Below are 15,025 nucleotides of genomic sequence, written 5' to 3' on the forward strand. Positions count from 1 at the left end.
TCTCTTCATACAGGAACAAGGACATTTGTGGGTTATTTCCTCCCAACCTTTTCCCTCACAACTAACAACTAGGTAGGGTTCTTTATTGCATTAGCTCTAAAAATTTCTCCCAACTCTAGTCACAGGACATAAATGCATTCTTGTTTAGCTATTCTTGTCTACCATTTGCCTCTTATTGCAAAACACAGGTCCATGTGTTTTATGGTCTGTATGTTTGTCTTCCAAGGACTAGCAGGACCTTTAAAAGGAAGGGTCCCGTGGTGTCCTACTGTCCTGCTTCCTGTGGTTACATACTCATTATCTGAAGATATGAAGGGAGAACTGGGGAAAATGGGGGGGGACTTTATCTGGAGGTAGTAGATGAGGAAATCTCTAAGCAAGAGGGAGGGACTGGGAATAGAGAACACCAAGGATGCTTTAAAAAGCCATTAGGGAAACAAGATTTTATGTTTATTTAAAAATACATATAACTATATTATATATGTTAATATAACTATACTATATATATATATATATATTATAACTATATGTGCATTTTGGAGATGCCAGAACCATGGAATGATCACTAAGAACAAGCCAATAAGCAGCACTCCTCCATGGCCTTTGAATCGGCTCCTGTCTCCTGGTTTTAGCCCTGCTTAAGTTTCTATCCTGACTTCCTCCAATGATGAACAGAGCTGTGGAAGTGTAGGCCAAATAAACCCTTTCCTCCCAATTTGATTTTGGTCATGGTGTCTTATCACAGCAATAGTCATCCTAACCATAACAATGTGTAAACATATATAAGTAATTTAGATGAAGTTATGTCACTAGGGATGATAATGTTTCCCCTAAGAGGCAAAGACGATCTAACAAAAGCCTCAGTGCCGGACTTGGGAACTTCTGTTTGAGTTGTTGGTCAAGGGACTCTAAGAGACACCACAACCAATAAAGGATATTGGTGGTGTCCTTGATTGCCTCCCAGAACCAGATCTCTCACTGAAGACTCCACACACTCAGATACAGAACTTGGAGGAATCAAGCTGGAACTGACCTGGAAGCCTTCTCCCTGAGGACTAGCTCTCAGTATTCAAAGGTGCTGTGCGAACTGCCAGGGGAGAAAAGCAATCAATAGTTCTACTGAGCTTTGACACCTATGAACCACAACAATGACTGGATAGTACAACCGTAGCACCTTTATCTCCTGGGTACCCAATACCTGTCGAATTGGACAAGGTACTTTGGTATAAGATTCTTTTTTAAACAAAAATATATGCTGTTGTGTTTTTGTTTTTGTTTTTTAATAACTAAGTCCTTAATTCCAACACAGTTTAGGGGCCATCAACTTGTTCCTCACACAGACACATTCTCTTTTATTCCAAACTTTCTAGCATTTCACATGAACAACCATTTCAAATAGTCCTCTAATGATACTCAGAACTTATGAGAAACGCAACGTAAACAGACAAAGCTTCCAATAAAATAACATTTTAGTCATTAATCAATCTCCACATTATCATCCAAAAGGAATTATGCAAATTTTTTGTGATGTATCTCACAGCTTAAAATATAATCTTTAAACTTGATGTTACATTCTATCTTTGCAGTTCTCGACATTCTACTTGTCTATATTTTTTTTTTATAGTTCATAACACATGAAGCAATAAGAAGGAGCCTAGATCTCCCTCCAGCCTGCCATTAGTAGTGATGTCACCAGTTATCTGATGGAGGATCTGGTAGAAAACTTTTGCTCCCTCTGCTGACCACAAGGAAATGCCAGCAGAAGTAAATAAAGAGTATTTAGTTTGCAAAAGATGTGACTATTTGGGGGGTTAAAAGGCTCTCTTGGGGATCTCATCAAGACTCTATATTGGCTTCCTGGGGTAAATGTATAAGCCCAGTTCCATAATGTTGTTTAAACACACTTCTCAACTGGAACCTTTTACTCTTAGATCATCTGAGATTTACCACTAGAGGTTAAGTGTCTAGTAGATTCCGACAAGTATGTAAACACTTCACAAAATAATTACTAGGCATACTTTCCTAATTGTTAATTCCAATAACTAGAGGAGAATAGATGATTGCTTATCTGGATTTGGGTCAGAGTTCAGAGTAGTTAAACATTTATAGTTAATTATTCCAGAGGTTATCTGATCATAATCACAGTGAGGTAGAACTACTCAACTGTACAGCACAGCCTGTGGGGCACAGATCATATCTGGGCTGAGAATCTCAGCATGGGAGCATAATAAACATGTACAAAACCTGCTTGGAATCATGCCTGTAGGACAGCATGGTACCTTACAACTTTTGAGCAGTTTAACATGAAGCCAAAGGAGGCTTAAAAGGCATTAAGCACTACTCTCCATGTTCACAGTGTTAATGCTCACTGCTGATTATACTTCATTTATTTAGATACACACTTAAACAGAGGGTCAGCACACCCTGGGGTGTAGCTTGCGGGGCAGAGCATGCACTTAGCATACATGCGGGCCTGGGTTTGAGCTCCAGCACTGCATGTGAAAGGAAATCAGAAGAGCCAATCAACGTGTGCTAGTTTATCATGATGCCACAGATGTGACTGTTATTAACTGTAGACTGGGGTCATTATTAGCTCGATTACATGTTCTGTCATATCTGAACTTATTGAATTATAAACAGCCTTTACTATAACATCAAGGAGTGCCCACTAATATCAGTTATCAGATTAAGTAAAATGTGATATACACCTAAATCTACCTCAATCATGTTAATAGACTGTTTCAAAATATAACTAATTCTTGGATGAGTCACTGTTTGGGGGCTTTATGCTTTCTTCAATCAGTTAATAATTGATGAGAGACACAAAGCATACATGTTTTATTAATTTAAATATTATGATATTTTGCTAGCCTTGAAAAATCTTCATGCCTGTAATCCACACAAAGAGACAGAGACAGGAAAACCCCATGGGTGTTTGGTCATTCTGGTCTACCTACTGAGTGCTAGGTCAGCCAGAGACATATAGTGAGGCTCAAAAACAAAACAAGGTGGGGGGGGGAGGGTGGGTGAGGGAAAGGGAAATAATTCTGCTAGCTGGCATGAAAAAGAACTGTTAAAGCAGAATCTGTAGTCAAATCTAATGCACTCAATAGATAATGGGCTTTCCAATCACTTCAGTTCCTAACAACACCAAGAATTACCCTGCTGTCCTGTCAGTAGCCCTGGCTGTCCTGGAATTCACTCTGTAGACCAGGCTGACCTTGAACTCTCAGAGGCACTTGCCTCTTGCCTACCAAGTGCCAGGATTAAAGGCATGCACCACCATGCCAGGCTTCTTTTTTATTTATTTTTACAGTATCTTACTTTTTAGGCCAGGCTGGCCTTGAATTCGTGATTCCCTTGCCTTAGCCTCCTGACAAATGGATCATAGCCTGTGCTGATACTCCTGCCTCATAGCTCTGTGTTTGCTCAGTTCTGGCTGTGACTCTAGCCCAGGACCTTGGGTGTGCTAAGCAAGCTCTCTTCTACACATAACTATTTCTCCGATGTCACATCAGTTTATATTCTTTCTTAAAACAAGGTACTTCAGATGGGAAAATGACTGCTCCTGCCTAACTAACGGTTACTAATCAGGTATGTTTCAGGAGGAGGAGGAATGAGGACTGTGGCTTTTCAGGGAAAGCTTTGGTTCTAACAACTCGATGCTCAAGTGCTCAGAACACCTTTGAGATTCCCATCAAGCCTGGAACATCTACAAGCAGGTGTAAAGCCCTTTAGATTGTGGGCTGCAATTGTCAATGTTCAAGGGCCTTACATGTGGATTTTAATGTGGAGCTGACCATACACTGGACAGTAAGCTACTTACTGAACACAGAGCCAAAGGGATTTTAACCATCAAGTAAGGCATGAAGGAACTTCTCAAAAAATTCCTGAATAATAAAATACAACAGATTATTGTAAAGGCTTCTAAAACAAGACTATGTAAGATGAGCAGCCAGGAGGAACTCAAAGAATTTAGACACCTGGCAGCTGGTTCACACAGTGACTGTGAAAGCTGACTATGTTAGAACCATCTGCAGATGCTTTCAAAATATGGGCTCCTTCATCTAACAGTATAGAAATATATTTATCATTAGGCTATTCCATCAAATCTGTAACTGATGCAGTATAACTTCTACTTGTAAAATGGATGTTCAGCTAGATAAAATGGCTCCAATTAACTTTGTTTCTTCTTAATTTTAGATAGGAAACATTGCTGTTAGCATGGGTATTACATTTAGTTTTGGAAAATTGAGTCTAAACTAAACAAGGACTGAAGTTCAGACTGGGGATAAAGCTCAATGCTAGAGTGTCTGCTTTGTATACAAAGGCCTAGCAACCCCTAGGATTAAATAAGTAAACAATGAAATATCAGAAATGCCCTAGAAGATAAAATCCTGGAATAGGTTCGAGACTTCAACAGTTATTTACATTTTTGTCCAACTACAAAAGAAACTTATTCTGGAAAAAAAATTTATAATTCAGTGACTAAACCAATAGTCATCTATGCCATGCGGTTCTTGCCAAGTATCTGTAAGAACCAGTCTTTAATGTTAGGTTGACTAGATTGAGAATCAACTAGGAGACACATTTCTGGGTGTGTCTTTGAGGATGTTCCCAGAGAAGCTTTTTTTTCCCTTCCAGATAGGGTTTCTCTGTGCAGCTCTGTAGACCAGGCTGGCTTTGAACTCACAGGGATCTGCCTGCCTCTGCCTCCTGAAGTGCTGGGATTAAAGGTGTGTGCCACCAACACTAGGCTCCCAGAAAAGTTTGACAGAAAGGAAAACCAATCCTGCATGTGGGTGGTACAATCCCCTGGGACACAGATTGAATAAAAAGGTTAGGAAAAGGAGAAATTGAACTAAGGACCAGCATTCGTTTCTCCCTGTGGCTGATGTGATAGAAGTATCCAGTGCTGCCATGGCATGCTTCTCAGTGTTAGGCTCAACACAACCCTCCCTCTTCTACAAGTTATTTCTGTCAGGCAATGAGAAAAATCACGAACATGGCACCCGCTAATGAAATTCCAACCAAAGTTTGCATAAAAGGTCACTACACCCAGTAAAGTCTAAAATTAAAAACATAAATAACAATTTAGGGGCGGGAGTGACCGCTCACAGTTACCAGCACACGCTGCTCTTCTGAGACCCTGTGGCAGGCAGCTCACCGATAACCTGCAAGAGCTCAGGGGATCCAACACTTGCTCCTGGCCCTTGTGGGTACCTACGCTTACACAGATGCATACATGTGAATAAAAATATAAATCAATCTTTTAAAAACAAATGAATATTTAATGTCTCTGACAACAAAAAAATTATGATTAAGTCATCTACATATTGCTGGCTTTACAGTTGGAGGTCATTACAAATTATATAATTATAGAGAAAACACAACACTAAAATTAAAACTGGGGAAGAACTTTTCTTTGACATTATGGTAATTTTCCAAAAGATCAGCATTGGATTATCTTTAAAGGCTTAATTTTGCCAACTTAAAAACTATTTTTAAAGAATAATAATTTTTAATTGTATTAATGTGATTTACATATGTGAAATCACTGTTTTTGTTTTGTCTTTTGTTGTTTTGGTTTTTTTTTTTTTTTTTTTTTTTGCTTTAAAGAGTAAATACTAGAAAGTCGAGGAGCTATTTCAAATAATGGTCCATACACATTCATTTATTTAACACAGCAGCAATAATTTCTAGATCCACCAATCGCAAACAGATTTTCATTTCATAAATGAGTGTTCAAATTAGCAAAGTGGCACTATAGAAGAGAAAAATGATGAAGCTAAGGAAACTGCTGATGGAGAGGGAAGAGAGCAGGTGAACACAAACAGCTTTTTCCCAGGGGTTTTTATCAGTCACGAGTTCAGTCGTCCTGGAGAAGGATGAGCACCATTAGAAGCAGTGCATGCCTTTCACTGTAAACAGTGACTGAAATATTAAAGGGGCTTAATTTAAATTTCCTGCCCCATCTCATTTAAATGAATGAGACACAAAAAAGCTACTGGCTTCTATCTATAGGGCCCAGATAGGAAGGGTCCTAGACAGGAAGAAAGGACATCACCTCATTATCATAACACAGCACCAGACTGTTGTGCCGCCTCTCAGAAGCCCACAGATGTCCGGAATCCTAACTAGCTGACTACCCTACCACACACAGCAGCTTCTCCTGGCCCAGGAGATAAGAAACCAAAACAGGACTCCCACTAGGGTCTGCATGGCTCTCTTCTGTGAACAAAGAATGAGCAATGGCTCTCCCTTAGCCACATGGTCTTTGTCCCTTTTACTATTTGAATAGTTCCCCAATATTTTATTTCTCTATTAATCTTTACTTAATAAGGTGAAAGTGAATGTCAACCTGACAATACATTCACTATCACACTAAGTGATTACCCCCTAACTCTATCCAGTAAAAATAAATGTTTACAACTGTTATTCTGCACCATACAAAATAAACTTGATTCAGTTTTATCTACAATATAAATGTTCTAGACATAAGATAGATGACAGTACAATTTTGTTTTGTGAGTATAGGCTTTTTACTAATTTTACTGTACTACTGGTGTCTCTGTTAGCTTGTAAGCTTTTCAAGGCCATAAATTCCATGCATTTCACAGCATTCCATCTGTGCCTGGCCACTAACATGCAGTGAAATCATGAGCACAAAGAACAAGAGCTGTGTCAGTATTCCACTTGCCTTCACCATCAGTCTGGCCAGAGCCCTTCTCTATCCACTAATGTGATCAGTGGCTGGGGAGCTGACCTCTGTGGATGATCTCCCCTGAGCTTCCTGGCTCTCAAAGGGTGTGTGCCAGAGGCAGGGACCAGTAGGGGATGAGACTATGGAAGCAGAGATGTTGTGGTAGTATCTCAGACTTCCTTCCTACTCTGCAGTGGTTCTGGGAGTTCCATGAAGCACCTCCTTTAAGGGTTCTGAGACAACAGGATACTAACACTCTTCACTCTCTTGCCTTCTTGGGTAGAAGAGCAGGGAGAACTCCTGTCATTAGTCCCTGGGAGCTCCATCATCTTTTAGTGTCACTAATGCTGCTGCTCACATCTCTGTACCTAGACTCTTCATTAAATTAAGATGTATCATCTGCTAATATAGCACTTTAAGTTACTAAGACTCCAGTCCTTGGAAAAAGAAAACATGTTTCATATACTTAATATGAAGCATAAACTCTTTGCTTAATTCTAAGAGTTAAACTAAAGCTAGGACAGTCTTCAGATGGTCACTTACAGGACTTCAGTTGATGCCAAGAATAAAAGAAAAATCTATGAAAATTTGAAACTAAAATAGTGGATGTTTTCAAAATCTTTAAGGAAAGTATAATGCCTCTCAGAGAAGTAATAGTTCTCTTCCATGATGGAAAATAATTACATGATCAGTAACTTCTAATGAGCATCAGCACACATCTGGGAAACAAAACAGAATTCAACTCTGGAGTCAACCCAACCCAAGACATAGTAACAAACACTTTACAAAATGAACTAGCAACAAAGCCCAGTAAGCGGAATTATCAATAACAAGGTAAGAAATATAATGGAGATTGATTGTATTAATGCCATCTCTTGGCAAGTTCAGTAAGACAAGAGCATCTCTAAAGCCATGATCTCATCCCCCATCCTTTATCCCACCTCTTCTCCTTCCTGCACTCTACATCTAGGAACTTCTGGTCTGCACTTAGAGTAGGTAATGATTTAGGACTCCATGTAAACTCAGATTTACATGATTCGTCACTGATGTGCTGTCAACACATTCACTGCTGTTGCTATACAACACTTTAACACAAATAAGAGAGTAATGTTTTTCTTTGAAATTTCTTCTTACACTGAGCTCATCATCTACCCACAAAACAAAATGGAGCACATACAAAGAGTTGCTAATTAGCAGTTAGAAAAAAGATCTTTTTGCTTGTACAGGTCTGCTATGAATTTCCAAAATAATGTCTCTCTAAACACAAAACATCTATTTTGTTGCCAAATAGATTGGAGCCATGTGAACTTGACATAGATTCCCATTCACAACATTTCAGTAATGCCCTACATCAGTCAGCTTTTTGCTATTATAGCAAAGTTGTTGAGAAAAACAACTAAAAGAATTTATTTATGCCCCTGGTCACTTGATCTGGCTAGTTCTGCACCACTGTGAGACACAGCAACATGGTGGGGAGAGGGGAACAAAACTGCTTTCGTCAGAGTGGCCAGGAAGCAGAGAGGGATGAAGGGTAAGGTGGGCTATCTAAGTCACAGACACTAACACCCTCATGACCCAGCCAGTTCTCAACAAAGGCACTGGCTGGGACCAAGCCTTTAGCACATGTGTCTTTGTGGGGAACATTTGATCAAACAGCATCCCCCTCAGCAAATATCCCCTTTAAAGCATTTAAGCAGTTTCTAAAAAGGAACTATGGATTTAGAGAAGAGCTTTCATATTATCTCACTAGATCCTTATAAATTGTGGGACAAGCAAGGTTCCTTAGGTAAGGGTGCAAGCAGAAATGGGGAGCATCATGGCAGAAGGGCACTTCTTTCCTTAGAATGGAACAATGTTAGTGATTCCCACAGCCACTTAATAGAGAGCCTACAAGTAACCAAATGACAAGCCCCTCCTAATCCCAGCACAACAAGAAAGGGGGGAGTGAACAGTATCAACTGCCCACAGATGTCATCTACATCAAAACAAAAACCTTAACAATGGAATGATTTTTCTTCCTGACTTTAAAAAAATGTTTTGTTTAACTTGTACATAGAAGAAGCACTTAAGTGAAATCAGTGGGGCATGGGGGGGGGACAGGGAATTACAAGAATGAGTGAAATGGTAGAAAAGATAAAGGGACAGTGAGCTTGTTGTGGGAACAGCAATAACTGGTCAGCCTAGCACTGTCAACATTTCCCGTTGCCCAAGTAATAGAAGAGACACAGGATGAACAGGGAAAAAATGACATTCAAGTAGTTTATAGTCTAACTGAAAAGGCAATACACACAGTGACAAAACATCCATTCATTGATACCCCATTTGCAGGAAGGCAGTGAGTTTGGTTCTGTGGGAAACACAAAGCTGAATGAGACAGAATCTAGGGAGGAGACCTGCACGGCACAGGTGTGCAGGCTTCAAATGAAGAGAATCTGAGTGCTGAGGAGTGGTCCAAACAAGATGATTCCTATCCAGGGAGGAGTTGGGGAGAGGACAGGGATTGAGCATCAGAGCACGTGGCTTTTAAAGGTTATGCAGGACTTGGGCATGCACCTGTCTACAATGGAAAGACATTCTGAATGAATGTGTGTAGAGACACAGATTCAGAGAAGCAAAGGGAAGAAAGTGAGGGGCGGTAAGGATGTGGGCAGTTGGCACACACGGTTTTGGGGTGGGATTTTACCTTATGTGAAGGGATTTACAGAAAGTCTAATCACAGACATGACCACGGGTCTAAAGGGTTTTTGTGACTTAGAGAAATATAGAACAGAAGAAAAAGTAGAACAGACTATCTTAAAAGAGTTTTAATGTCAATGATAAAAAGGAAAGGGAAACTAGGTTTGTAATTACAGAAGAGATAATTCTGAAGGACAACTGACAAAACTGTAGGGCAAATATGACTCTGACAGGCCGTTCCAGATAATATAAACTGATGACAGCCATGGTGCAGCCAAGCCAGAAACTAATTCCTGGGGCTAGCTCACTTCTAGTGTCTTCTTATATATGCTTGCTATGAAATAACATTGGTCTAAATAAAACTACATATCAAGAACTAAGCCTTGAATAAACATCTTAACAAACACATAAAGAAATGATCAGACAGACCCCCAAAGTCCCTTGAGTGTCAGGGTATTTTATTGTTTGATACTCCTAGTCCCTGCTTTGAAGACCAAACCCAAAACTCATATACGCAAAGTACAAATTCTACCAGCTGCATCTCTCTCTTGAATTATAAGATCAACATATGCTCACTAGAGAAAACAGGCTTTTTACTCTTCATGTCAATACTGGCATACATAACACATGGGTACACACGGTTGACACCTTCACGGTAAATGTGATGTATCACAAAATCACCAACATTAGCTTAACCTCAGCTTAAATGAGTTGGAGGGGCTGAGGCTAAACTCAGCAAACCATGACTCAGACATTGCCAGAGACCTTGATGCAGAGGTTCCAACCACAAGCTTCAAACTCAATCAGAACTGATGAGAACTTCAGCGACAACACATTGTAAATGTGGGACCTTGAAGCAGTCAGTTAACTCCTCTACATTAAAAAATGAAAGGCACACTATATGGTAGAGCGATCATCTAAAGGATAAACTTTTTATTTCCCCTTTTGCCAGTTTCCTCCTTTATAACCTGCCTTATCAGAATACTCAATTAAGAAAACAAACTCATTAAAATGTTTAATACCCTATTAATGAGGCTCTCCTACTAATAAAAAAAACCATTTAAAGTTTGCAAAAAAATCTAGATTTAAGCCTTTTGATAATTAAATGTCAATGGCAAAGCTGAAATAACCCATAAAAATTTATTTGCAAAGATACTTTAAATTTCCATTATCTTCCTTCTTAGAAACCCAGTATGTGCACACATTTGCAACTGTTCCAGAGGAAGTTTTAGAAATAGATTCAAAATAAAGGATAACTACCAATTTTTACATTCTGTATCAGGGAAAGATACTCATTGCTATATCTTGTACACTTGACCAAATAAGCTATTATATTTATTCCCTTAACTTTAAAACAAAAGAAATAGCAGAATATACAATTTCCCAAAACTATATTTGCCTAAAAGCCAATTTTCCTACTACTTACTGTTACTCAGTTTCATTAGCTAGTATTTTCTGGATGTTTGTTAGCACTTTACTGTTAAGATTTGGACAACAGTCAGCATGTTCGAATAGCCATGAGCTACCTAAATATACTTACATCTAAAATTTTTCTACAATACAGATTTATTACTACCTTTAAAAGTACCTTTTGTTTTTTATAAATACACATATTTATCATCAAAAGTCCAATACATAATTCTGATCACTAATGACCAATTTATAAATAATTTTAAGACAGAAAGTTCATCTATGATATAGTTTATTTTTATGTATAGTAACTGCAATACATCAGAGAAAGAAATCAAACTTTAAGGATTTACCTGAAATAGGGATATTCTGTGAAACTGATAACTGCACGTCTCCTGTTCCTGGTGGCATGTCAACAACTAAATAGTCCAGTTGACCCCAATCAACCTAAACAACAAGATGATATAAATATCGTCACTGTATAACAATTTCTGTGAATATTAATGCAAACAAATTTAATACATAAATAGCATACCTAAAACAATAGCTATCCCAAGCCCCCTTTAGGGACCAATGTTATGCTGTGGGCTAAGGACACATGAATATGTAGATGGTAGATACTACCTATTGGACCTGCTTTGAATGACAAGCTCAAGTTTCCAGGTGATAGGCCCCTACACACACACACACACACACACACACACACACACACTCACACACACACAAACTCACTAATGGCCTCTTTCACTGTGGTTTTCTAGCCAGGATAAATCACTTATTTTCAGCTTACATTTTATTTGTGAAGGTCTTTTATTTATTTATTTATTTATTTATTTATTTATTTATTTATTTTTCCGAGACAGGGTTTCTCTGTGGCTTTGGAGGCTATCCTGGAGGCTAGCTCTTGTAGACCAGGCTGGTCTCAAACTCACAGAGATCCACCTGCCTCTGCCTCCTGAGTGCTGGGATCAAAGGCATGTACCACCACTGCCTGGCAGGTCTTAGTTTTTTGTCCCCTAGAGGTTTTGCTTCATAATTGTTTGTTTTAGTATAGCATTTCTTGTGCAAATAATTTTTGTTATTTTTCCTTCATTAAAATAAACACACTAATAATGAAAACAAAAACTTAACAACAGAAAATGATTTAATTTTAATATGACTAATTTCCCAGTGCCAGTTGATTCTTTCTTTATAGGCACTGGGTTTTAAAGTATTCACCAGATACACAAGTGCATAATACTCAGCTTCACTTTAGATAGAGAAGCATCCTTTCATTGTTTCTCCTCAGCTAGTTCTTCCCTCAGCTTCTTTAGTCTCTGTGAAAGGCCTGGGGTCCTCTCAGTTAGCTAGCCTAGAAAGCTGACCTCATAACTAATGTTTCTCTTTCCCTTATTGCCCCCTGCCAGTTACTTACTCTGTCTGTTAAAACTCACAAACACATCCACCTCTTTTTTTCTACTGTCAAGAAATAAGACCATAACCATCTGTTCTTATTAAAGGCTCTGGGCCACTATCTGTCTCATCATTGCCAACTAGTATGTCCCTAGCAACACACACACACACACACACACACACACACACACACTTACTTCCTTGGAGAAAACTGCCCAAGTCCAATAGACCAGACAGTGTGCCTACTGTGTATGTCACCAAATCACTTTCGTCCTTACCCAGTGATACTATGTAATAAAGATACTTAAATGATTATGAAATTTGCCACACTAGATATTAATAGGTAGCCATGAAATAGATATAATATTTCCAGTTCTACATAAAGAAAGAGCCTACTGACTTTTAGAAACTGAAGTGAACAAGGACAGTCATCCTACTTCTGTCTCATGATCCACTTTGTGAAACTGTAAACTGAATTAAACACCTTAGCAAGAAATGGACTGCACAGGATCTGCTTGCTGTTCTTCAAATAATGAAGAAATGCAAAGTTGCGAGACTTTCTAAGCTGTGTAGAAACCATGTAAATAATTCTACATTCTGTCTCACAAAAAGTGCAGCATGGCTTTCTACACCATTTTAAAAGCATAAATGACTTAGGTTAAACATGTTTATTCATATAGCATATGGCAGTGCATCTCTTCAACACGTGGTTATCAGAATCTCTTTGGTATTCAGCATTGTGCTATGTCATTGACATAAAGCAATGAATAAAACAAAGTCTAGTCTCATGGAACTAACATTTTAGTGAAATAAACAGAGATGGGCAAATCAGGAAGCTTTATGTGTTAGGAAGAAAATTAGAAGCACTCCTCATTACACAAAATTATTTGGTCCCTGATTTGGAAATTGACATCAGATGGGAAGAGGTTTCTTAAAAATCTCTTCAGTTTGAACTGCACATAGCAAGTGTTACAAAATATGTCAGATGGCAAAAGATTTATTAATGGAATTGTACTGACTCTCCTTTATCCCCAGTCATGTGGTAAGGAATACTTTCAGAGGAGCGAGAAGGGAGGCTGGAGGAAGGCCCCACTCAAGAGAGGTGGTCAGGACCCTGGTCAGAACCTGTCAAGGGAGATAGCTGAAGAAAAGCTCTCCAGCCGGAAGTCCTAGATATGAGAGTGGCATGGCACACTGAAGGCTGGCTAGGAAGGCAGTGTAGGGTGCTTCCTAAAGTAGCCATCCATCTCTTGCCTTCCCTGACACCATTTTCTTCAAAACATCCATTAGTAGCTGACACTATACAGTGATTTGCTTTTAGGGTCCCTGTGATTTCATAAACAGATAGTGGTATAATAATATATTTTAAGAAAACAATGAGTACAGATTGATTTTCAATAGCTTAGAAAACAGTTACCCTATAGATACCCTTAGCTGCTGTAGTAGTTTGAATGTAATTGGTCCCCATAAGCTCACAGGGAATGGCACTATTAGGAGGAATGGCTTTGTTAGTGTGTCACTGTGGGAATGGCTTTGAGTTCTTCTTGCTCTAGCTCAGTGTGTCACTCAGTTCACTTCCTATTGCCTGAGACCAAAGATGTAGAATTCTCAGCTCCTTCTCCAGTACCATGTCCACCTGCATGCCACCATGTTCCACCATGACAATAATGGACTGAAACTCAGAAAGCCAGCCCCAATTAAAGGTTTTCCTTTATAAGAGTCACTATGGAGGGGAACACTTGTCCACTGCTGGTGGGAGTGCCAACTTGTACAGCCACTTTGGAAATCAGTATGGGGTGACTCCTCAAGAAAATGGGAATCAGTCTACCACAAGATCCAGCAATTCCACTCTTAGGCATATACCCAAAAGAAGCACATTCCTACAAGGACATCTGTTCAATAATGTTCATAGCAGCATTATTTATAATAGCCAGAAACGGGAGGCAGCATAGATGCCCCTCTACCAAAAAATGGAGAGAGAAAATGTGGTACATTTACACAATGGAGTACTACTCAGCGGGAAAATAAAATGGAATCTTGAAATTTTCAGGAAAATGGATGAAACTAGAAAAAACCATTCTGAGCGAGGTAACCCAATCACAAAAAGACAAACATGGTATGTACTCAGTCATATGTGGATTTTAGACATAGAGTAAGGATTACCAGCCTACAACCCACACTGCCAGAGAAGCTAGTAAACAAAGTGGACCCTAAGAGAGACATACATGGTCCCCTGGAGAAGGGGAAAGGGTCAAGATCCCCTGAGCAAATTGGGAGCACGGGGAAGAGGGGGAGGGAGCTAGGAGAATGAGAAGGGGAGAAAAGAAGGGATGCAGAGGACATGAGGAAGCAGAAAGGTTGAGTCAGGGGAAAAATAGAAGATAACAAGAATGGAGATACCATAATAGAGGGAGACATTTTAGGTTTACAGAGAAATCAGGCACTAGGGAAATGTCTGGAGATCTACAAAGATGACACCAACTAACAATCTAAGCAACAGAGGAGAGACTACCTTAAATGCCCTCCCCTGATAATGAGATTGATGACTGACTTATATGCCACCCGATAGCCCTCATCCAGCAGCTGGTGGAAGTAGAAGCAGACACCGACAACTAATCACTAAACTGAACAGGAATACAGATGCAGAGAAGAATGAGTGAAGAGCAAAGGGGTCCAGACCAGGCTGGTGAAAACCACAGAAACAGCTGACCTGAACATCGGGGAACTCTTGCTCCCCAGACTGATAACCTGGGATACCAACATGGGACTGATCCAGACCTCAGGAACATGGGTTTCAGTGAGGAAACCTCGAAAATCTACAGGACCTCCTGTAGTTGTTCAGTA

General features: G+C 39.4%; 1 protein-coding gene across 1 annotated transcript in view; it reads right to left on the reverse strand.

The window, feature by feature from the left end:
* LOC100760955 (iron-sulfur protein NUBPL) overlaps nucleotides 1-15,025 on the reverse strand; it is a 189,904-nt gene that overhangs the window by 30,413 nt on the left and 144,466 nt on the right. Inside the window, exon 7 of the mRNA XM_027416314.1 lies at nucleotides 11,143-11,236. Within this exon, the coding sequence (XP_027272115.1) occupies nucleotides 11,143-11,236 (94 nt within the window). The remainder of the gene's footprint in view (nucleotides 1-11,142; nucleotides 11,237-15,025) is intronic.

Source organism: Cricetulus griseus, chromosome 5 (assembly GCF_003668045.3).
Source record: "Cricetulus griseus strain 17A/GY chromosome 5, alternate assembly CriGri-PICRH-1.0, whole genome shotgun sequence".
NCBI lineage: Eukaryota > Metazoa > Chordata > Mammalia > Rodentia > Cricetidae > Cricetulus > Cricetulus griseus.